Here is a 25,796-nt window from a genome sequence, read left to right as displayed (position 1 = left end):
AGCTGTAAACATGTTCCATAGGAAACCATGTTACATGGACTGTAGTGCATATCTCCAAAAAGCACTAAAAAACGCATTGGTGTGAACAGAGCCTAAAGTTCTATGGGCAGTTTTACTTTTTTGTGTGAATTACAATTCACGGACTGAGCTATGCCCCACCCAAGCACACTAGCCAGTATTTTACATCTCGGAGTGTCGGTGAGGTTGGGTTTAGTAGGAGTGGATTAGTACTCAGAGTGGGGTAGAATACCTCTCAGAGTACTTAGAGTACTGGTGCTTATAGAAGGTGAAGACTGGGGCTCAATGTTGGAGTTGACCATCACTCACAGTAAGTGTTGGCTAGCACTCAGGCTAGAAGTAGACTGGTGATCAGAGTCTTGGCACTTGGAGTGGTAGAGGACAGGTGCTCAGGATATGAGTTACCTGGTACTAGGAATGTACTGAAGACCAACAGTAGAAATGGTGCTCAGAGTATGATTGGACTGACTCATTCTCAGGGTAGTGGCTCTTAGAGTAGGGGGCTTTGAGTGGAAAGGCCTCAGAGTAGGATTGGGTAGATGCACAGAGTATGAGCGGTCTCACGCTTGGAATAGGGGTGGATTGGGTAGCAGAGCTAGAGTAGACTGACTTTCTGTGTAGGAGTGGACTGGTGCTTGCAGTAAAAGTAGCGGACTGGTGCTTGCAGGAGAAGTAGAGGACTGGTGTTTGCAGTAGAAGGAGCGGACTGGTGTTTGCAGTAGAAGGAGCGGACTGGTGTTTGCAGTAGAAGGAGCGGACTGGTGTTTGCAGTAGAGGGAGCGGACTGGTGCTGGCAGTACAAGTAGAGGACTGGTGCTTGCAGCACAAGTAGAGGACTGGTGCTTGCAGTACAAGTAGAGGACTGGTGCTTGCAGTACAAGTAGAGGACTGGTGCTTGCAGTACAAGTAGCGGACTGGTGCTTGCAGGAGAAGTAGAGAACTGGTGTTTGCAGTAGAAGGAGCGGACTGGTGTTTGCAGTAGAAGGAGCGGACTGGTGTTTGCAGTAGAAGGAGCGGACTGGTGTTTGCAGTAGAGGGAGCGGACTGGTGCTGGCAGTACAAGTAGAGGACTGGTGCTTGCAGTACAAGTAGAGGACTGGTGCTTGCAGTACAAGTAAAGGACTGGTGCTTGCAGTACAAGTAGAGGACTGGTGCTTGCAGCACAAGTAGAGGACTGGTGCTTGCAGCTCAAGTAGAGGACTGGTGCTTGCAGTACAAGTAGAGGACTGGTGCTTGCAGGAGAAGTAGAGGACTGGTGCTTGCAGTAGAAGGAGCGGACTGGTGTTTGCAGTAGAAGGAGCGGACTGGTGTTTGCAGTAGAAGGAGCGGACTGGTGTTTGCAGTAGAAGGAGCGGACTGGTGTTTGCAGTAGAAGGAGCGGACTGGTGTTTGCAGTAGAAGGAGCGGACTGGTGTTTGCAGTAGAAGGAGCGGACTGCTGTTTGCAGTAGAGGGAGCGGACTGGTGCTGGCAGTACAAGTAGAGGACTGGTGCTTGCAGCACAAGTAGAGGACTGGTGCTTGCAGCACAAGTAGAGGACTGGTGCTTGCAGCACAAGTAGAGGACTGGTGCTTGCAGCACAAGTAGAGGACTGGTGCTTGCAGCACAAGTAGAGGACTGGTGCTTGCAGTACAAGTAGAGGACTGGTGCTTGCAGTACAAGTAGAGGACTGGTGCTTGCAGTACAAGTAGAGGACTGGTGCTTGCAGTACAAGTAGAGGACTGGTGCTTGCAGTACAAGTAGAGGACTGGTGCTTGCAGTACAAGTAGAGGACTGGTGCTTGCAGTACAAGTAGAGGACTGGTGCTTGCAGTACAAGTAGAGGACTGGTGCTTGCAGTACAAGTAGAGGACTGGTGCTTGCAGTACAAGTAGAGGACTGGTGCTTGCAGTACAAGTAGAGGACTAATACATGTAGTAGAAGGAGCGGACTGGTGTTTGCAGTAGAAGGAGCGGACTGGTGCTGGCAGTACAAGTAGAGGACTGGTGCTTGCAGTACAAGTAGAGGACTGGTGCTTGCAGCACAAGTAGAGGACTGGTGCTTGCAGTAGAAGTAGCGGACTGGTGTTTGCAGTAGAAGGAGCGGACTGGTGTTTGCAGTAGAAGGAGCGGACTGGTGTTTGCAGTAGAAGGAGCGGACTGGTGTTTGCAGTAGAAGGAGCGGACTGGTGTTTGCAGTAGAAGGAGCGGACTGGTGTTTGCAGTAGAAGGAGCGGACTGGTGTTTGCAGTAGAAGGAGCGGACTGGTGTTTGCAGTAGAAGGAGCGGACTGGTGTTTGCAGTAGAGGGAGCGGACTGGTGCTGGCAGTACAAGTAGAGGACTGGTGCTTGCAGCACAAGTAGAGGACTGGTGCTTGCAGCACAAGTAGAGGACTGGTGCTTGCAGCACAAGTAGAGGACTGGTGCTTGCAGCACAAGTAGAGGACTGGTGCTTGCAGCACAAGTAGAGGACTGGTGCTTGCAGCACAAGTAGAGGACTGGTGCTTGCAGCACAAGTAGAGGACTGGTGCTTGCAGCACAAGTAGAGGACTGGTGCTTGCAGCACAAGTAGAGGACTGGTGCTTGCAGCACAAGTAGAGGACTGGTGCTTGCAGCACAAGTAGAGGACTGGTGCTTGCAGCACAAGTAGAGGACTGGTGCTTGCAGCACAAGTAGAGGACTGGTGCTTGCAGCACAAGTAGAGGACTGGTGCTTGCAGCACAAGTAGAGGACTGGTGCTTGCAGCACAAGTAGAGGACTGGTGCTTGCAGCACAAGTAGAGGACTGGTGCTTGCAGCACAAGTAGAGGACTGGTGCTTGCAGCACAAGTAGAGGACTGGTGCTTGCAGCACAAGTAGAGGACTGGTGCTTGCAGTAGAAGGAGTGGACTAATACATGTAGTAGAAGGAGCGGACTGGTGCTTGCAGTAGAAGGAGCAGACTGGTGCATGCAGTAAAAGGAGCGGACTAATACATGCAGTAGAAGGAGCAGACTTGTGTGTGTAGTAGGAGGACTAGACTGGTGCTTGCAGTAGAAGGAATGGACTGGTGCATACAGTCACCGTAAGAATAGATTGGCACTTGGTGTAGACGTGGACTGTCTTTCCTTAGAGGTGTTGACTGGTGCTCATGCTAGCAGTAGACTGGTGATCAGAGTAGGACTGGATTATGTTACAAACAGACTCATTTGTATTGAGGATTGGTATAGGGAAGCAGATCCAGACTGGCCATAAGGCACCCCGGGCATTTGCTCTCTAGATTAGAGCTCTAGGGGCACTGTAATGTAAAGGGGCACCATGATATAAAGGGGACTGTGCTGTTAAGGGGCACTGTAATCAATACAGTCCCCTTTATATCTTATATCACAGTGCTCCTTTACATTACAGTGCGGAGGACCGACTGAATATTCCATCACCAACTGCCCCCGCGAACTCCCTTGTATTTGCCACAAGCTCTTTGGCTGTTTGATCAATAATAAGGTTGCGTTTGATTGTCTAGATCCTGCGGCTGGTTTGTTTTGGGTTCTGGAGTTGGGCCAGGGACAATTAAAACTCATTCCCTTGGGCTAGGAGTGCACTAATGCTCTGAGTAGGGAAGGCCTGGAACATGGCATGGGAGTGGATTGGCACTTGGAGTAGCAGAGGATTGGCACTTAGAGAACAGGTGCTCAGAATATGACTTGCCTGGTGCTAGGAGTGTACTGAGGACTCCAAGCAGAAGTGGACTCACAGTCCTTGCAGGAGTGGACTGGTGCTAAGAGTATGATTGGACTGACTGCCAAAGTAAGTGTAAACTAGCTGTTAGAGTTGGAGTGTACTGGTGCATGGAGTAAACATAGACTGTTGGGCAGTATAAGAGTGTACTGGAATAATTTTTACTCCAGGAACTGTAATAAAAGTGCACATTTACTTTAGAATTATTTACATTGAGCAATAGTTTTGCCCAGTGAATAGGTAGCCCTAGGCATGATTCACTTCCAAGTGTGAACACTTGAAACATGTTGAAGTCTGGTGCAGTATAGGATACTCCACAGAATAGCTGTTCATGCATGTCCCCTGCGAGAGCAACTAACCATTTGGTTGGGGAGAAAGTGTATCCTTAATCCTAGTCCTACTTGGACATGGGATGGTCTCTTAGATCCACAAGGTGCTGTGGTCATGTGACCCCCTCCAGGGTAGCCACTCGATCCTGTCATTTATATGAGAACACCCTGGGAGATGCCCAGCCAGGACCCCCAAGTAGCCAGACACATACCTCTTCAGGCCTTACAGCAATGGACCCAAGAAACAACTTTTTCCAGAGGAGATCCCCATCTTGAGGTTAGGAGTAGGAAGAGTCCACACAAGGAAAGCCTTTTAACTATTTACTGAATGCAGGAAAAAAATAAGGATCCATCAGAACATTACATGTAGCACCACATCCCCAAGCAGAACTATCAGAGCATAAAGCACATTATGGGATTTTAAAGGTGTGACTAAAGATGTAAAATTTCCATCAATTTTGAATCCATGGGGGAAAAAATGTTCTTTTCCTCTTTTGTTCCGGAAAAATGGAAATTTTTGGAAAAATTAAAAAAAAAAATCAGTGTGGAGTAGTTTTACAAATTGAAAGTCATTTTGTTACACTGGAAATGTGAACGCAGTGTATATATAATTATTATGCTTGAAATAAAAGTAAAGCTTATTCAGTAAATGAACTAAACCTGCCTTTTAAAATCAACATTTTGCATTACGAATGGAATAACAAGGACTGTAGATGTTAAGAACATTTCAACTATACACGAGAACAGGTAACCACCCCTTTCCCTCAAAAGCAACAAAAAGAAATCATCAAACATAAAAAATACAGATTTGCCCTTTAGCACCAATAGCAGAAAGTGTTTCTGGAATGAGAACTCTGGAGGGAAAAGCTACTTGCATTGTCATTCTGGTCTTCATCAATTCATTCCATAAAGTATTTTTTAATTTCTTTAGGGCACTTCTGGCATGCAAGGATGTGTTTTGTCATCCTTGTAGCATTTGGAAAAGAATATTTCTTCAAACAATACTGTATCTGCAAATTGCAGCTTTGCTCTCAGCAGAAATTGCACTGTGGAAATGTTTCCAAAATCTAGATGTTGGTATCACCATTTTACTGAGAGGAGGAAAAGAAAAACCAATTTACTGACTATAGGGAAATGTTGTGATGGCGAAGAGCATTAATAAGTATCAAAGGGTATAAAGATAAATTAATTTGTCAGACAAATGTACCCTCTTACCTGTCAATTAATGCCTGAGAGGAGACTGGAAACTACCATCTACTGTTTCCCAACAACCACCCAACTGTAGGAGGTAAAAGATGGAGCCCACAAGCAAACTAAACTGGAGCATTTCCCCTGCAGTGCCCCCTAGTAACAGAAATGCATATTTCTCGTTTTAGAACTGCATTGAGAAGTAATGGGGCTGATTTGCTAAAGGCAATTTAGAGACTGTGCACTGCAAGTGCAGTTGCTCCAGATATTAGTAAATGAGCAAAAGCTCTGCCGATATATACCATCCAATCACGTGCAAGCAAAAATGCTGTTTTTTATTTTCCTTGCACGTGATTGGGTTTTCTTTGTAAAGTGAATCTTTACCTCATTTGTTAAGGTCTGGAGCAACTGAACTTGAAGTGCACGGTATATTTGCTTTTGGTAAATCAACCCTAAAGTGTTACTTGAATTGTATTCCAGGATTCACTTGGCTTCAGCTGAGAGAATTTGCAAAAATGTAGGACTTTACATGAAGTCTCAGGAATCTTTCAATAAAGTCTTCATGTTATATAGTTTGAATACCATGCCATAGATATGCAGTGTTATTTATCATTGTAAATGAACACATTCCACGCTCCTTTCTTTTTCATTTTTTCTGGGGGAAAAAAAATGTCTTTGGAAAAAAAACAGGAAAAAAAAGGTTTTTTTCCCTCAATTTTTAAATTTTTTTCCAGGCCTTCCCATCTCTAGGTGTGACCTCTCAACAAACTCACACAACAAAAGAATCGGTGAAAATCATTTCTTTATTCTTTCTTTAGGAGCTGTCAAAGCCAATGATCACACCCTAATTAGAAGCCAGAACACCAATGCACATAATAATCACACACGATATCCACAATTTGGTGATCCAAGACTGGCGGATTTCCCCCAAGGTAGAAGCTCAAACAGATAGAGCCTCCAAGACTACATCTTTGGTGTGGCTTGGTCCTCCAAACGCTTATCGTGCCAACCCCTGTCAGGCTCCAGCCAAGATTATTTATAACTCCGCTCTACTTCTCAAGATGCCCCACACTGGCATGGTCAGGGATGGCACTACCAGGGGCGGACTGACAACTCATGGGGCCCCCGGGTAATAGGGGATCATGGGGCCCCTGGGTCCTTGCCCAAACTCAAAAAAGTCTATGAAAAAGGTACCAGGGGCATCTCATGGGGCCCTCTACTGACCCCTCGAGCAGTGCCCGAGTTTCCAAATGGTCAGTCCGCCCCTTGGCACTACCAAGGGTTCCAACCCACCACTACTTGGGGACTTCTAGTGGCTATCTGGGCAAACTACACTGCCTACTCACTACAAGGGGTCCCTGAATCTACTCTCAAAACTACTGTGACAGCTTGCAGCCAAACTGGGGAACTTCACTGGGCACCCCAGTGTCCCTGCACTACCCCTATTGAAGGTAGGTAGGTGGTCTTTTTCCTGTTCCTTGGGGGCCCCCTCAAGATACCAACAGTCACACCTGGACACAGCTACGAGATCTCGGAAAGTGAATGCACTCAAGTCACCTCAGTTGCGATTGCAAACACTTCAGTTTTATTAGCATAACATCAGGGTTATTATACTATTATTATTAGACTGCTAGACCCAGAAAGTCACAGTCAAATGGGGTACCAATAAGCCACATTACACTTGCATTCTACATGATATCGGTGAATTTTTCTCAATGTTTTATCTTGATGACTAATTTTTCATTTTTCACTTTTAGTGTATGTGGCAATTCAAGACAAATGGGGGATCTGATGAGGTGTAATGTGTGCTTTCTGCAGCCTAGTAGACAGACATCCAGGTTTGCTATCACAAACTGTGGCCATGTGGTGTGTGAAGCCTGCCTACAGAAAGGTAATATAAATGGTGTTTGTGAATATATTATTATTATTATACAGGATTTATATAGCGCCAACAGTTTGCGCAGCGCTTTACAATATAAGGGAGACAATACAATTACAATACATTTCAGTACAGAAGGAATATGAGGGCCTGGCTCGTGGAGCTTACAATCTAACGGAAAGGGGAGGTGATACAGGTGGGCAGCACAGTGGCTAAATGGTTAGCACTTCCGCCTGGCAATACTAGGGTTGTTGGTTCAAATCCCAACCACCTATAGGCTCCCACGACCAAGCTGTTGTCGACGCTCCCTCCTCTCCCCTGCAGCTGACCACTCTCTGTCAAAGGAGAGCTGGAGCTGCAGGATCATATGACCAGAGCAGACTGGCAGTACTAGAGTCGTTGGTTCAAATCCCAACCACGGCATTACCTGCCTGGAGTTTGCATGTTCTCCCTGTGCCTGCATGGGTTTCCTCCGGGTACTCCGGTTTCCTCCCACACTCCAAAGACATGCTGGTAGGTGGATTGGCTCCTGTCTAAATTGGCCCTAGTATGTGTATGTATGAATGTGAGTTAGGGACCTTAGATTGTACGCCCCTTGAGGGTTAGGGACTGATGTGAATGTACAATATATATATGTAAAGCGCTGCGTAAATTGATGGCGCTATATAAGTACATGTAATAAATAATACAAAAGGTGAAAGCTGCAGGGGATGATCTGGTGGAGGTGATTCAAGTACAGTTCTTAAGTGGAGGTGGGGTTGGCTTCCCTGAATAAGTGAGTTTTCAAAGATCGCCTAAAGGCACACAGGGTGGGGGCTGACTGGACATACTGTGGTAGGAAGTTCCAGAGGATGGGAGAGGCTCTAGAGAAGTCCTGGAGGCGAGCGTGGGAGGAGGTGATGAGGGAGCTGGAGAGGAAGATATCTTGGGAGGAGCGGAGTGGGCGATTTGGGCGGTATCTGTGGATGAGGTTGGTGATGTAGCTAGGGGCAGTGTTGTGGATGGCTTTGTAAGCTGTGGTTAGTATTTTGAATTTTATACGTTGGGTTAGTGGACATATAACATAAATATAATATAAACTGTCATAGGACCCTAAGCTACCATTGGCTAAATAGGAATCAATTCTTTCTGCTGACTTCACTAATTCATTAATGTATTAAATGAACATCTCAAACACTAATGACACTAATACTTGTCACTGTCCCCCAATGCCTTTTATAGCTAGGCTACACTGACACTGACTTTTTATCGATGTTTAAAGATTTTTATAAGCGTATGTTTAATTTTTTTTTTCTTAAAATATAGGTAAAAAAGAAGAATGCTGTGTGTGCAGATCACATTGCCAAACAATATTTCTCTCTAATGAGGTATATTATCATGTGGAATTATTGTGTCCAGTATATTCTTACATCCCATCTAATAAATTTCTCCCTTCCACATTTGTAGACCCCCAGCATGTATGTTATGCTTTTTTAGTTACTTATCTTTTTTGAAACCTTTAAAAGAGAATTATGCCCAGAGATTTTTCTGGCCATGCCCTTCTTGTGGGTCACAGGAGACAGGAGTAGAATTACTTTTGTACTCCTGAAAGCCACAGTTAGCTGACGGGGCAGAGCTGCACCAGACTCTGGAAGGATCATGACAATATTGTCCGGATCTACCCTGCTGCCTGATTGACAGCTGGCTCCACCTTTCAGTACCTGGCTGAGAGCCAAAGCCGGCTGTGCCTGGCCCCTCCCCGGAACTCCTGGGAGCACAGGACAAGCAAAGCAGAGAGCAGACTGAGAACCGAGTGATCAGCAGCCATGTGATCACTAAGCTCTCAGTCTTAGAGCCGATGTGGAACAACTGCAGTATCATACAGATGCTGCAGCGTGGAGGTGAGTATAGTGTGTGTGTTTTGTTTTCTCCCTTTAGTCCTGTTACTTGACTCACTGGGTCATCTTTCTCTTCAGCCTTCTACGGGTTGTGGGTGGTTCTCAGTTATACAAAGAGCAGCTCTGTGATAACGATTTCGATAATGATAACGATTTCAGGGGTGCTCTCTGCATCATTGCATGCTGTGGTGGGCAGTCTTCCAAGCTGAGAAATGATGGGCATCATTCAACTTAGAAGACAGGGGGCATATTGTGATGAAGAACAGGTACTGCTTTGGACAGATCTGGATTAAAGGCTAGCTTACACCACAACCCTACATTCAGTATGCGGTTACATGCAATTTTAATGCATTTGTAATGCGGTCCAGTGCGTTTTTTCTTTTTTTCCACTTCAAAAGTGTTTTTAAAGCAGATCTTTGCCCATTTTTAAATGTTGCTCTCCCATCCCTATTTAATTTTTTTTTTCCCCTAAAGTTCAGGTCCGCCTTTCTTGCCTAGGTGAGAATGACATACCCGGACCCCGCACATGCGCAGGTACACTGTAGATCACTTTGGGATCTGTTGTGTCATTTCTACACAGGTGTGTGGTCCTAAAATCCGCCTCCTGGGATTTCTATGTCACTCATCCCAGGAGGAAGATCGTGGGCTCTCGCACATGCCCAGAAACTGTGCAGATGTCTTTACTTGCAGGGCATGCGGTGTGTCTACACATGCACACACCAGGGGGGAAGGGGGGTTTGCAAGGGTCTGTAGACCTGGAAAAGATCCCTGTGGTGTGTCTGCTACACATATGCTGGGAATGAATTCAAGATGCCGCACCAGAGAGGAGGAGCGTAGGAAGAACTTTCCCTACAAGCAAGATAACGATGGATTCCATTGACTAGTAAGTGTTTTTTTTTGCCTTTACGTAAGGACCATTTTTAGCATTTAAAACTATTTTTTTTGATAGTAAGGGTGGAGTTCTTCTTTAAAGGAGTGTGCCAGCATTTATGTGTTAATACGCATTTTGGTGCGTTTACATGCATTCTAGTGCAAAAAAATGCATGCTACTGCACTTTTTTTAAAGCACTGCAAATGAACGCAGAGGTGTGAACTAGGATTATTGGAAAACATTCATTTACTGTGCTTGTGTTCCGATGACAGCTCACATCCTGTACAACAGGGTCACACCTGGCGGGAAATGGCGATAGTTTTCTATATAGAAAACTGCAGTATAATACCCTATGTTAAAGCGGAGATCCCCCCTGTGACGGTCACGGCGTCAGACCCTAGCCCTTCTCACCAAACTCGTGACCGAAGGACTAGCAAATCTAAAACCGCGCTGTCACGTGCGTAACAATGCCACGCCCAGCTGCACCCTGCACAAAGATTTTCCAGCTAATGGACCACAATCTGTGTACCTGCAGCCTGGGAGCGATTATTACTGGGTCAGGTTAATTACATAATTAACCCTTCACATTGCCACTACCTCCTTTTTGTATGGAGAAGGAGGAAACTCAGCAATAACACTATGATGTTTGAATAATCGCTTGTATACACAATGTCACTGCAGACAGATGTATGCAGACGTATAAAACACACAGTAGCACTCTTCAGAGACAGGGGTTCTTAGTTTGCATTAAAGAGCTTTAGAAACAGTTCAACACTTTCAGAAAGTAAGATTTATTACTAAGGTCAAAAGGGTGCAATAAAAATATTTACAGAAAAAGATGTAGCCAATATATATATATATATATATATATATATATATATACAGAGAACAATAACACAGCAAAGAGATAACAGAAAGAAATTTAGAGAGATAGCATACTTGCCAAAAGTCTTGGGTTAAGCCAGTGTTTCTCAACTCCAGTCCTCATGGACCCCCAACAGGTCATGTTTTCAGGATTTCCCTCAGATGAAACAGCTGTGGTAATTACTAAGGCAGTGAAACTGATCAAATCACCTGTGCAAAATAATGGAAATCCTGAAAACATGACCTGTTGGGGGTCCATGAGGACTGGAGTTGAGAAACACTGGGTTAAGCAGATCAAGTTTCCTGAGCAAAAGGGCCTTTATCTCCCAAAGTTGGTTCCTGGTGTTAAAAGGGAGAATTCTTCAACTTAGCTCAACTCAGCTTAACTCCGCTCTCTGCTCCAAGCATAACACCCTTTCTAGGAACTCAGCAGGGTGTCTCCCTGAAGCAGAGAACCAATCGCCTCATTTGGGGAGGGTGTTGCAGGCGGAGACCCAAGCTAGAACCAAAATCCCTCCCAGTTTATATCATGACCCATAACTTACCCTTGGTGCATGTAGCAGCCTTGCCACTAGTAGATTAATATGCAGAAGCTTCTGCTGAACGTTTAGATATGAAATATGACATACCTGCTTGAGATGGTTAAGGAGATATCATTTTCTGCTCTTCTGTAGATGTCAGCTAGGGGGTGTAATATATCAGGCGACTTGTATTAAAGTGACCGATCTGAATATATGCCTGGTCTCCTTGTAAGTCTTCCATTTTTCAAGATATGAAACCATAGGGGGAATGTCTTTGAAGCTCAGTGAAGGACTTGGTTTATGGCTTTACGATATCTCAGACAGAGAAGCTAACAGACACCCAGGCACCAGCTAGTGGGATTTATAACCATTAAGCTCTCCCGCTGAGGCTGTGATCTCTGGCATCATCCAGACCACATTCCTGAGGGAGGGGGGAAATTGGAGGGAGGCTGGTTTGGGAGTAGAAATGATACAAGATGGAGGATCCTTAGCAAGATGGGTGACCGCGTCCATCTCTGTATGCACAATTGCTACACCCATCCCCCCAAAAAAAAAAAAAAATGTCAGCAGCTACAAATACTATAGCTGCTGGCTTTTAATATGAGGGCACTTACCTATCCAGGGACCCAGCGGTGTCCCCACCCCAGCTGATTCTTCAATCGGCTGCCGGGTGCTGATGCTATCTTGACTAAGGGAAGCGTGCTGCACTTTGTGAATGGGCTGCAATCCTCTGGGACTTGTGAAGTGTCCCAGAGGGCTGTGTGGGAGGGGGGAGCAAACTTCTCACTCTGCCGTGGCGAACTGAGCCAGAGGTGGAAGCGGGTACCTGTCAAAACCAGGTACCCGTTCCCCCCACCTCCCCCAAAAGGTGCCAAATGTGGCAGCAGAGGGGGAAGGAGATAAGCGGAGCTTCCACTTTTGGGTGGGAACTCCGCTTTAATTAGTTGCAGATCTGTGCTAGATTTTATTTTTCTCTCAAATAGAAACTGGTGCAGGTGGCACAGATAGACCTGAAATAGACCTATCCGCTCTGTTAATGTGGCACACGTAGTTTCTAACAGTTTCCTGCATTATTGTAGCTTAGTTCATTTCTCGGATTGCATTTAAATAAAGTTTTTTTTTTACTTTGAATTTTTTTTGATAAACTGAGTTTATTGGAGAGCAGGCTGAAATTGTTTAGTATTTTCTGCATATAGAAATATATAGGATGGCAATCACCCATTTGCTGCCTAGAGCAGTGTTCCTCAATGTAGTTCAGGCACAGCACCCTTTGAAAGTATACAAACTCCCAAGGCACCACAGTCTAAATTGCATCAGAGTTCCCCATCGCTTCAGGAGCCTCCCTTGTCACAGAGTCCTCAGTTCCGTCCCCCCCCCCCACACTTTCACATCAGAATCCACAGTCCCCCTGCTTCCCATCAATGTTCTCAGCTGCCCCCCCCCCCCCTTGACATCAGAGTCCTCAGTTCCCTGCCCCCCCCCCCACTTTCACATCAGAATACACAGTCCTCCCTCCTCTTTCACATCAAAGTACTCAGTATCCCTCCCTTCACATCAGACTCCTCGTTCCCCTCACATCATGGCCGGATCTAGATGGGTGCTGGGGTGGGCTATGCCCCCCCAGATTTTAGTTGTGTCCCCCTTAAAGCCAAAGCTATCTGCGTGGGGAGGAGGAGCTCTGCTGCTGGTGCTCAGGCTGTGCGCAGTGCAGGGATGGGAGAAGGAGCTCTGCTGAGTGCCCTGCCAGTAGTGACCCCTGTTCTCTGCCCTGTCAGGAGTGACCCCTGTTCTATGCTCTGCCAGGAGTGACCCCTGTTCTCTGCCCTGCCAGGAGTGACCCCTGTTCTCTGCCCTGCCAGGAGTGACCCCTGTTCTCTGCCCTGCCAGGAGTGACCCCTGTTCTCTGCCCTGCCAGGAGTGACCCCTTTCATCTGCCCTGCCAGCAGTGACCCCTGTCCAATGCCCTGCCAGCAGTGACCTCTGTCCTCCTCCTTGCTGACCCCTGTCCTCAGCTCTGCTGTCTCCTATCCTCAGTTCTGACCCATTGTGCTCTGCCCTGCTGACCCCTGTGCTCTGCCCTGCTGACCCCTGGACACGGCATTGGTGACCTCCCATTCTCTGCCCCCCTGACATTTTTGTATTGCACTCCCACATCAGACAGGCTAGATCCGGCCCTGCCCCACATCAATGTTCTGAGCCCCCAAATGTACTCCGCTCCCCCCCACCCCACTTTCAAATCAGAGTCCCTCCTTTTACATCAGAGTCCCCAGAACACCCCCTCCCTTTAACATCAGAGTCCTCCAAAACCCACTCCCCCCATCTTGTACATGTCTCCTGCCTTCCAGTCTTCACCACATAGCGGCTGTGTCAGAGTGGCAGTGGGTGATAGGCAGAGCAGGTCTTCCATCCCCGCCTGGCAGTTGGGGCTGCTCTGAATGCTGGCTGCCCTGGATTGGCTCCTGCACCATGGAAAGGCATGGCACTGTGCAAAAACATGGCTGAGAAACACTGGCCTAGGATTTAGGCTTGCAGGTTTGGTTAATGCGCTGCATCTTATGGATAAATACAACAGGATGGGTATGACATCTGTTTCCACCTTTACAGACAAACCCTGATATCAAAATGCTTTTTATGGACATTAAAGTGCTTTGCAGCAGCTATTCTAAGGAGTTCACGCAGGTAAGTTCTCATATCTGTTCATTTCAGTTATCTAAATAAATATAATGTGGGCATCTGATATCACTGGAATGCGGTGAATGCAGTGTATCTATAACACAACCTTTTTTTTTTTTTAGTTTTGGATAGATTGGGGAAAGGTTAGAACCAGGGGGGGACTGACCATGTGAACACTCGGGCACTGCCCGAGGGCCCGGGTTCAGTAGGGGGCCCCATGAGATGCCCCTGGCACCTTTCATTGTCTTTTTCATAGGCTTTTTTGGGTGTGGGCGAGGACGTAGGGGCCCCATGATCCCCTATTGCTCAGGGGCCCCATGAATTGTCAGTCCGCCCCTGGTTAGAGCCCCTGTCCGGTTTTACTTCTCTGTTAGGCTATGTTCACACTAGCTTTGTTAGCATGCGCTAGACAGGCATTTGAGAAGCATTTTTAATGCTCCTCAAACGCCTATGAAAATTCTACACATGGCAGCACACAGTGCTGTTCACTCTGAAGCGCTAGCTTCGCGTCTTGGCAAAACTGACGCCTCATGTTGAGTCAGGAGGCACTGAAGCCTCCCATTCAAGTCTATGGTGACGCTCCTCTTGGCAGGCGTTTGCGGAGCATTTGCGAGGCGTTTGCAGAGCGTTAATACCATTAAACTTCCTTATAGGTGTTTGTGGTGCGGTTTTAACGCTTGGCAAACGCCTATCAAACTCCTCAAAAACGCACATAGGGCATTTGGGGAGCGTTTGAGAAGCGTTGAAAACGCTTTCCAAACTCCTAACACCTATCAAACACTAGGGGCATTTGGCAAGCGTTACAAATTAGTCAAGTGTGAACGAGCCCTTAGACAAATTTCCCCTCTCTTTCTGTTCTGGGGACAAATTTTTACCAAACATTTAAAACCCTTTGAGGACCAAGGGACGTATTTATCCCATGATTTTAATTGCGTGTATCATCTGATTAAGAACTTAAAACTCTTTTTTTTTTTCTGGTTTGAGTCAAAATATTAGTTCTTATCAACAAACAAATGGATCTAGCTTTTTGCCAATTATTTCATGAAATGGCCTAGTTACAGCAACTGAAGTGTACGAACTTTAAAAACAAAAAAATCGATTCTTTTGGTGTTCCAAAATCTTACGATCCTCAAAGGGTTAAGCAAACAAAAAGCAAATAAAAGGTATTTTACTTGTAGTGGGGGTGTTCCTGCACTGTAAAGGTTAATTGCTTGTTAATGCTTAGGGGAACAATAAAGGAGATATACTTACCTGATCATCCGGGACCGACAGTATCTGTACTATCATGCTCCACTGGTTTAGGATCCTGATGTCATCAAAACCAGAGCAGGGTCCATAGCCCTGCAATGGATGTCTCGATGCTGAGGGATAGTTATACAAAAACGTGGCACCCAATTCTTCCAACTGTACAAAAAAGTGGCAAACTACCCAGGGGTGGACTGACAAGTCATGGGGCCCCCGGGCAATGGGGGATCATGGGGCCCCTGTGTCCTTGCCCACACTTAAAGCACACCCAAAAAAGCCTATAAAAGTTACTAGGGGCATTTCATGGGGCCCCCTACTGACCCCGGGCCCTCGGGCAGTGCCCGAGTGCTCAAATGGTCAGTCCGCCCCTGAAACCACCATAATGAATAACTGGCCTTTGCAGCAAGGTGCACATGGAAGGGCAATGCACATCACAAACAAAGGATTTCCCAGCACACTTACCAGCCAGCCTGCAAAACAACCAAATTGGCTCTGTCTAACAATTTACATTAAAAGCAGACGGTTTTCTTTGCACACATTTGCAAATCTACAGTATGTGTAAGCCGCAGTGCCCACGCCAAGAGACCTCCTATATTTACTGCAGTCCTAACTCTAAATTTCCGGAACCCCTATAGTAGGAGCACATATAAGAATGGATAAATTAAAGGCAGGTGTTCCTGAAAGGAGCCCACCCCTCTATAAAGGCTCAGGGACGCACGTGACACCATGCAGGAGCACAATGGCAGCGAAGGCACACAATTTTTCAAACTGTACAACAAAGTGGTAAACCACCCCAACCTATAACTGGCCTTTGCAGTAAGGTGCACATGGAAGGGCAATGCACATCACAAACAAACTAAGGATTTCCCAGCACACTTACCAGCCAGCCTGCAAAACAACCAAATTGGCTTTGTCTAACAATTTACATTAGAAGCAGACGGTTTTGTTGGCACATATTTGCAAATATACAGTATGTGTAAGCTGCAGTGCCCATGCCAAGGGACCTCTGTTTGTACTACAGTCCTAACTCTAAATTTCCGGAGCCCCCATAGTAGGAGCACATATAAGAATGGATAAATTAAGGGCAGGTGTTCCTGAAAGGAGCCCACCCCTCTGTAAAGGCTCAGGGATGCATGTGACACCATGCAGGAGCACAATGGCAGCGAATGCACCCAATTTGTCCAACTGTACAAAAAAAGTGGCAAACCACCCCAACCTATAACTGGACTTTGCAGTAAGGTGCACATGGAAGGGCAATGCACATCACAAACAAAGGATCGTGGGAGTATGCTGCATGTTGGAGGAGTGGAGGATCAGGTAAATAAAACGGTTTCTCCTCTCCCCTAGTCAAAACAAGCTAATAACCCTTGAAGTGTGAGCCTATTGACAGCAGGGGGGGGGGTATTTACTAAAGCTGGAGAGTGCAAAAGCAGGCTCACTTCTGCATAGAAACCAATCAGCTTCCAGGTTTCATTGCCAAAGCTTAATTGAACAAGCTGAGGTTAGAAGCTGATTGGTTTCTATGCAGAAGTGGGCCTGATTTTGCACTCTCCAGCTTTAGTAAATAAACCCCCATGTGTCTGCAGTAACCCATACAATACTGCAAAGCACATTAGTGTTACTAAACCCACAACAGTCCAATCAGTCTATATATGCAGTAAAGCATGCTTGTTATACTCACTATGGAACCTAAGGGGTTAATCCTCTGCACTGTTTTATTCCTGACTTCTCTGATCCTCCTCTTCTTCCAGACTTCCCTTCTTATCTCCCAATAAGACATATCTGTGTAGCATCACTCTGCACATGCTCAGTTTGGTGTGAACTGCTAGAAAGGTTTTTGTTTTTCTTGGGAGAGTGCATGTGATCAGCACAGGGCCAATCCGCACTATCCAGACAGAGGTCAGGGGTTCTGCATCCTTTTAGAGCAAAATTAAAACTCCTACAAGTTTTAACCAATGCCTTAAGTCAGTCAATGTGAGTTTTTCAGCGTTTATGTTATTAGTTTTTGTATTAGCAATTAGCTGCATTTTTTTGTTTTCTAGCATTTTTTTTATAGGTTTTTTGTGACCAAGGAATTTTTTTTTTGGCAAAAAAAATCCAAAAATGCTGGTTTGCCATGATTTACTGCGGTTTTTTGCGTTTTCAGTGTTAGAGCATTTTTACTCTAGAAACCCACTCATTCTGGTGGGTTTTTCCAGCCAAAAAAAACCCCTGCCAAAAAATGCTACAGTCTGTGTGCATGGACACATAGGGTAATATGTTGGGGAGTTTATTGGCTGTAGAAAAGAACGTCAAAGCCAAAAACAGCTGCTGTAAAAATGACCAGTGTGCATGAGAACTTACAGAGCAGGTCCAGCTCTGGAAGAATCCTGACCATATTGTCGGAATCCACCCAGCTGCCTGATTAACAGCTGGCTCAAACTTTCAGCCTGCAGCTGAGAGGTGGAGCCAGCTGCGCCTTCCTCCTCTTCTGCTTGGAGCTCTGGTGAGCACTGACAGTCACTTCTTTCTGCTCTCAGCAGACCGTTCACATGATCACTCAGTTCTCAATCTTAGAGTTGACGTGGGACAGCTGCGGCATCACACTGATGCTGCAGCTGCCCCACGTCGGCTCACACTGATGCTGCAGCTGCCCCACGTCGGCTCACACTGATGCTGCAGCTGCCCCACGTCGGCTCACACTGATGCTGCAGCTGCCCCACGTCGGCTCACACTGATGCTGCAGCTGCCCCACGTCGGCTCACACTGATGCTGCAGCTGCCCCACGTCGGCTCACACTGATGCTGCAGCTGCTCCACGTCGGCTCACACTGATGCTGCACCTGCCCCACGTCGGCTCACACTGATGCTGCACCTGCCCCACGTCGGCTCAGACTGATGCTGCAGCTGCCCCACGTCGGCTCACACTGATGCTGCAGCTGCTCCACGTCGGCTCACACTGATGCTGCAGCTGCTCCACGTCGGCTCACACTGATGCTGCAGCTGCTCCACGTCGGCTCACACTGATGCTGCACCTGCCCCACGTCGGCTCAGACTGATGCTGCAGCTTCCCCACGTCAGCTCACACTGATGCTGCAGCACAGAGGTAAATATTTATGTTTTTTTTTTTTAATAACTCCAAACTTCTCCTTTAAATCTACGAAAATTTTAAAAATAGTATGAAAATGGGATGCTGGAATTTCGTCTCTGTATGATAGGACCTTAGGGGAATCCTTGCAATGTTTTTTTTCAATTTGTAACATAAATATTAATTTGCAGGTTTTAGAGTTTCAGGATAGTCACAGACGCAGGTTACTAGCACATTACAAAGGAAAGGTAAGTCCCAGCACATGCTGTGTAACATACAATGCTAGGGTGCTTGGTGTCTCCAGCAATGAGACATTAAACAAACCTAAAGGCAACTACTACTCAAGCGATAAATGCTAAAAACAATACCAGTCAGTGGGGGGCTTAGGTGCATAAACATGGGAGCGGTTTTGAAAAATGTATTCAGATATCTATTGCCCCTCATTCTGATTTGCAACATGCAGTTGTAAAAGTAGGGAGCCCACTTGTATTCTATTACCTTTTTTTATATGCTCAAAGACTAAGCAGGTTGTAACGTTTTTCTCCTTTTGCATAAATATAGAGTTTATATTAAAAAAGTCAATATTTTTTGATACATTGGGTAAAGTATTCCATATTATAGCAAAAAAGAGCAAAGAAAATGACCAAAGTACATTTAGGTCTATTTTATTGTGCGCCATTGCTATTTACTAGTTAAAGCGGAGTTCCGCTCACCCTGTCAAAGAATAAAAGTCAGCAGCTACAAAAACTGTAGCTGCTGACTTTTAAAAAACAACCACTTATGTGTCCCTCTGTCCCATAGTGTGTTCCCCGCAGCCCGTTTCACCGGTTGTCCTGTATTCCAGGAGGCCGGCATCTTCAGTGTGGGCACCCAGCTGTGATAGCTTGCGGCTTCACAGCCGGGTACCCACTGCACATGCGTGAGTAGCACTGCGCTTCCTGAATGGTCCTGTAGTCTTCTGGGACCTGTCACGTGTCCCAAAAGACTACATGGAGGGAGGGAGAGAGGACACCTTCCGTTTCTGATCGCCTAGGCCAGGGGTAGACAACCTGCGGCTCTCTAGCTGTTGTGGAACTACATTTCCCATGAGACATTGAAACATTACAAAACTGACAGTTACAGCTATGACTTGCAGAGGCATGATGGAACTTGTAGTCCTGCAACAGCTGGAGAGCCGCAGGTTGCCTACCCCTGGCCTAGGTGATTGGACCGGAAGTGGGAGCGGGTACCTGTCAAATTCAGGTACCCGCCCCCCAAATGTGCCAATCCTTAATGAGGAGCGGGGGAGCAGTCCTTAAAGCAGAACTTCCTCTTTTGGGTGGAGCTCCGCTTTAATTCACTAGTGATTTTCTTTAAAGACAGACCTTCACCCAGGAAGGCAAAGGCAGCTCATCCTTCCCCCCACGCCCAGGCTTTAACACATTTTCAGTCTATTTGTCTTTCCAGGGAGCAGGAAACTTTTTTGACAGGCACCTGCTCCTACGTCCTCAATCCTCACCTAGGCAAGGACAACATCTGTTTGACCTGCCCCTTCCCGCCTGGAGGAAGCTGCAGGACCAGAATTGCTGCACTGTTGTGCCTTACACGTGTGCTGTGAGGAACCGACTGTGAGACATCAGGAAGTAACAGCTGGCTCCCATATCCAAGATGGCGGTGCCGGGGAACCGATGCCCAGCAAAGAATCAACTGTGGAAAGAACATCACTGGACTCCAGGGTGTCATGGTCTTGGATCATACTCGAAGGCTAGTAGCGTTAGCAGTAGAGAGATTCATTCAGTAGTCAGTTGGATAAATACAGAAGCAGATCCCCCTAGCAGATGATATTCACCCAAGCAGGGCCATCTTTAAGGTAGGGCATAAGGGGCAGATGCCCGGGGCCCAGTCATTTTTGTGGGACCCAAAGCAGCTGTCCCATATTTGCCAATTGTCCCTTGAAGTCTTCCTCCTGCACTGTGTCCCAATATCTCAGTGTAAAGTGCTGTCACTTATACTGCTCAGCTCTGCCCTATTGCAGAGTACAGATGACCCAGATCATGTCAGCATTCACATGCAAATAATTGACATTGATATGTAAATAGCGGCGGTATTCATATGTATATCATGCCTTCCTGAGGTTCCATCCACCATCACTTCTGCTGAATGCTGCCTACTGGGGAGGTAAGCAGGGGCATGCTTGAAAGTCCTAACTGCAACTGTGGTCATTGAGCCTACCATCAGCCTGTTCTGCAAAGGTAGGCAAAGTGGTGTGGGTGAGGTGTGCAGAGGTAGGTAGAGAAGGAATTACAGTTTGGGGCACACAGGTGAACAAGGAGTGGATGTACAGAGGTAAGGAAGGTGGGTGCATAGATGGGCAGAGCAGGCATGTAGAATTAAGATGGAGGGGTTGGAGTAGAGAGGTTGGGGGAGGGTTGAGGTGCACAGGTAATCAATAAGCGAGTCGTAATGATGTGCTAAAACCTTTAGCAACCAATAAGTGGTAATTATGCAAGTAACCTAAAGCAGCCAATCAGTGAGTGGTAAGGATGTGCAGTAACCTCTAACAGCCAATCAGTGAGTGGTAAGGATGTGCAGTAACCCCTAGCGACCAATCAGTGAGCGGTAATGATGTACAATAACCTCTCGCAACTAATCAGTGAGCTGTAGTATGTGCTGTAACCTCTAGCAACCAGTCACAATCACTGACTGATCTGCTGCATTAAACTTATTTTGAGTCTAGCTGATATTTACTGTTTGTCTCAGAGCAGGTGGACAGGGAAATTGCAAGGGGTGGGAGGGGTGCAAGAAAATGCTTGCCCAGGGTCCAATCAATATTAAAGATGGCCTTGCACCCAAGGCGAGGGGTCTATCTATATGGAAGAAAAATATATCTGAAATATATTTAAAAAATATTCTTCCCAAATATATTGCCATATGTTTGAAATGCTACAATTTTGGCCATATTCAATATATTTCAATAAATATATATACAGTTTATATACTGCATGTTGAAATGCGTTTTTATTACAAAATATATGAAAAATATTTTTAAAAGTACATTTCAAATATGCTGTATATTTGTTTTTTAAATATATTCTTCAGATTTTTTTTTAACATATAAAAAAGTAATTTTAACATGTATTTTTACATATATTTGTAAATGCATTCCAAAAATGTAGATTTGTATTTTTAAAGACATACAGTATATTTGAAATGTATTTTAAAAAATATTTTTTTCATATATTTTGTAATAAAACTGCATTTCAACATGCAGTGTGTGTGTGTGTGTGTGTGTGTGTGTGTGTGTATGTGTGTGTATATATATATATATATATATATATATATATATATTTATTGAAATGTATTTTGAAATATATTGAATATGGCCAAAGTTGTAGCTTTTCAAGTATATGGCAATATATTTGGGAAGAATATTTTTAAAATATATTTCAAATATATTTTTCTTCGATGTGGGTAAGCACTAGCTGGGTGTGGGTGGGTGCAGTGTGGTGCGGTGGCAGTCCAATTGCAATTAACCTCCTCGGCGGTATGATTCTTTCCGATTTTTTGTGCTGAAAGCGGTACCATTTTTTTTGCATGGAAATATGTAGTTTTTTATTGTAGGCTGTAATTTTTAGTAATAACTCACTGAAATCTGTCCGAACAAGAGTCTAGTAAACATTCCGGATATGATAAAATTTGAAACACGAAATCCTAAATTATAATTTAATAAATAATCATAAAAAATAATAATATAATAATAAATTTAATTAAATAATATAATCAAACCAAAAACACTGACATTTGAAATACAGAGGCAAATTCGCACATCGCTGAGCAAAGTCGCAAAATTGTTTTCAGTGTCTGATGACGAATTTTCCCCACGAATCATTATCACTCAATTCTACAAGTGGTTCTGATTTACTATCGCTGTTCTAAAACCGCTTTTGACGTAAAGGGACGCTTTTTAGACGCCATGGACTTTTCTAAGTTTCCAGGCAGAAAGAACATTCAAAATGCAGGCAGGGCACAGGACAAAGCAGTAGGGACAAAATATATGTGAAATGCATTGAAATAGCAATGACAGCAAAAATTACATTTTTTTAAAAATTCAAATCTCCCGCCGGTTCCGGCGCCCGTACGTTCCGATGTCACAGGGACCGGAACACAGAAGCCGGATGCCGGCATCGGCCGGAGGAGATGGCCGGGAACGCTGCAGGGGACACATCGTGGGAGCGAAGGACAAGGTAAGTGCTGCAGGGACCCCCGGAGAACGCCGCATGGTAAGCCCGAGTGTAGCTCGGGGTTACCGCTTTTGGTATAGAAATTTTACCCCGAGCTACACTCAGGAACACCGCTAAGGAGGTTAATAAAACTTGTACTGAAGTAACAGCTCAAAGTTACAAACAGCCCAGCAGAAGACACATCATTGGGAACACTCACAGTTTTGTGTAGCAATGCAAAGTGGAACAGGTTCTGATGCACTGACAGCATCTGCCTCAGAAGGGTGTAATGCGGCCTGGTAAGTCCATGCCCAACTCGGGAGGATTCCTGTAGAGGATAGTGTGCCCTTGACCAATCCCTACTTGTCTGGAACCTTTCCCTACCATTCATCACGCTACACTAACTACTTGCAAAATGTACACCAAGCTCGGGAGCCAAGGTCCTAAATAGACTCTGCCTAACTCAAGATGGCTGTCAGAGTTACATGGGACAATGAGAAAATAGACTGCACCTGTCTACACTGTCTTTATCATGGTGAAGATGGTGGAGACCATCCTGATGGTTCGTATGGGTTTCGCTGCATGCAAATCGTGGCCCTCCGGATAGTCCCACCAGGAACAGAGCAAGTGGGGGTCAGGTAACGAATGTAGCAGATAGAGAACAAGCAGAAGCACAGTTGATTAACAGACCAAAAAGTTGGTAACGAGTAGTTGTTAGCTGGGATCCGGTGGAAGCATAGTTGATGAACAAGCCAAGGTTGGTGATCAGTAGTTGCTGGCTGGGATCAAGTGGGAGAGTAACCAATGAACAAGCCAAGGGTCCGTCACGAGTGATAAGGACAGCAGCAGGAACGTAAGGTGCAAGATATCGCCTGGAGAGAGCGCAATAAACTGGCAAACAAAGTGCAAGGACAGGGCTTAAAAAGGGAGTTAATGGGAGAAGCAAAATCAGAGACATGGTATTAAGCAGGAATGTCCAAGGGACCAGATAGGGAGCTGTCAATCAATTCAGGTGGCACACCACATCCCGTGTTCAAATCTGGATCCTGACACATGGGCTGGTAAGTATCTGTTTCTTAAAAGTTGGTACCTACAGTATTTGTAGCTGTTTTTTTTTTTTTTACAAAAAAGCTGACGTCTCTCTTTAAATAAGTTTTTGTACGCATTTGATAAAGTACAGATATACATACAGTAAAGCAGAGAAATTCTACTTACAGATAGGACAATCTAAAATGACCATTGTAGCCAGAGTGTGGAGTCATTGAGAAATCCCTGAGGTTCTGAAACTGGACACAACAGTTAGGACTCCACCATAACCCACCATCTATTTCATGGCCAGCCTGTTCAGGAGAATCACTGTCTTCCCCTTTCATTGCAACACATCTAGCCAAAAATTCACCAGTGATTTACATAGACTTTTTAAAGCCGTGTACAACACAAACTTCCCTAATTGAGAGGTGAACTTTGATTTACCAATGGAATTTACCAAGGATGTGCAAATGTTGTTTAGTTGTAAAGCCTCAGTTTAGTTAAAAAATGTTTTATAAAAATCAGCACAAAGGACGATACAGTCAATGCAATGTGTCCCTTATGCTGTTTGCTGAAGATTTAGTTGAACTCTTCCATCCTCCGATCCTTACCTCTCCCACCACCATAATCTTCCGATGCCATAGGGGTTAATACACTCACCAGCCACTTTATTAGGTACACCTTACTAGTGCCAAGAAAATATCCCCCACACCATTCCACCACCACCAGCAGCCTGAACTGTCGATGCAAAGCAGGATGGATCCATGCTTTCATGTTGTTTATGCCAAATTCTGACCCTACCATCTGAATGTCGCAGCAACCAGTCTGCACATTCCTCTCTGACCTCTGACATCAACAAGGCATTTTCCTCCACACAACTGCAGCTCACTTGATATTTTCTCTTTTTCGGACCATTCTCTGTAAACCCTAGAGAAGGTTGTGTGTGAAAATCCCAGTAGATCAGAAGTTTTTGAAATACTCAGACCAACCTGTCTGGCACCAACAACCATGCCATGTTCAAAGTAATTTAAATCCCCTTTCTTTCCCATTCTGATGCTCGGTTTGAACTTCAGAAAGTCGTCTAGATGCCTAAATGCATTGCTGCTATGTGATTGGCTGATTAGCAGTTTGTGTTACCAAGCATTTGAACAGGTGTACCTAATAAAGAGGCCAGGGAATGTATATCCGAATGATTTTTCATTTGCACTCATCAAGAGTCCCCACTATACCCATCCTTTCCACTATCTCCTGCATGTGTAGAGGCTGTACTATAGCTTCCATGGATGAAACGTGATCCATAAATGGAGGTTGAGAGGGTGATTAAAAGTTCCACTGCCTCTATTCGCTTTTCATATTTTTTTTTTTGTACAAAATTTCTCTGTATAATTCCTTTGTAGGGTAAAGCAACACATCCACTTTAATGTATGACTTATACTCAGTTTAATGTGTAAATCTGTCAACATTTTTAGACAGCAAAGTTGGAAGAAACAGTGAAAGAACTGACCCAACAATTACAAAGGTAAGTTGTTTTTTTTTGCCTGTTCTGATCAAGAAGGTAGCTTAAAGCGGAGTTCCACTCACCCTGTCAAAAAATTAAATTTAGCAGCTACAAAAACTGTAGTTGCTGACTTTTAAAAAAAATCCACTTACCTGTCCCTTGATCCCGTGGTATGTCCTCCGCAGTCCGTTTCACCGGTCGTCCTGTATTCCAGGAGGCCGGCATCTTCAGTGTGGGCACCCAGCTGTGATAGCTTGCGGCTTCACAGCCAGGTAACCACTGCGCATGTGCGAGTAGTGCTGCACTTCATGAATGGTCCTGTAGTCTTCTGGGACCTGTCACATGTCCCAAAAGACTACAGGGAGGGAGGACACCTTCCGTTAGGCGATCGGACTGGAAGTGGGTACCTGTCAAATTTGGGTTTCCACTCCCCCTCCCGTCCCCCAAAGGTGCCAATCCTTAATGGGGAGCAGTCCTTAAAGCGGAACTTCCCATTTTGGGTGGAGCTCCGCTTTAATTTAAAGTTCTGTGCGTGGTTACTTATTATTTTTTAGGTACATTTTAAAGTGGCACCAAAAGCTATAAAAAAATCAAGTATTCCTAAATCAATATTAAACCCCAAAACAAAAATGTAACAGTTTATCGATCTTCCTGTCTTAGGGTATCTGCTCTCTGGATGGAGGAGCAATGGGGGCAGCTTTGTTCACCAGCATTGTCAGTCTGGGCGGAGGGGAGTGTTAGATGGACTAGTAGATTTAGATGAATATGAATAAAAGCTGACTATTGTAAGCACCCGATAGTAGTAAATGGTTTGTCTCAACCTCCTGCCACTTTTGTTGGACATGTTGATC

General features: G+C 45.3%; 1 protein-coding gene across 1 annotated transcript in view; it reads left to right on the top strand.

Moving 5' to 3' along the window:
* Positions 1–7,002: 7,002 nt before the first annotated feature.
* RNF212 (ring finger protein 212) overlaps positions 7,003–25,796 on the top strand; it is a 63,035-nt gene continuing 44,241 nt past the window's right edge. The window contains exons 1-5 of the mRNA XM_089655520.1: positions 7,003–7,114; positions 8,408–8,469; positions 13,840–13,914; positions 18,411–18,467; positions 24,917–24,966. Coding sequence (XP_089511646.1) covers positions 7,003–7,114; positions 8,408–8,469; positions 13,840–13,914; positions 18,411–18,467; positions 24,917–24,966 — 356 coding nt within the window. The remainder of the gene's footprint in view (positions 7,115–8,407; positions 8,470–13,839; positions 13,915–18,410; positions 18,468–24,916; positions 24,967–25,796) is intronic.

This window comes from Staurois parvus, unplaced genomic scaffold, assembly GCF_062004578.1.
Source record: "Staurois parvus isolate SC_StPar_1 unplaced genomic scaffold, SC_StPar_1.0 ptg000845l, whole genome shotgun sequence".
Lineage (NCBI taxonomy): Eukaryota > Metazoa > Chordata > Amphibia > Anura > Ranidae > Staurois > Staurois parvus.
The sequence above is the reverse complement of the archived record's forward strand: the minus strand, read 5'-3'. Positions and strand labels throughout refer to the sequence as shown.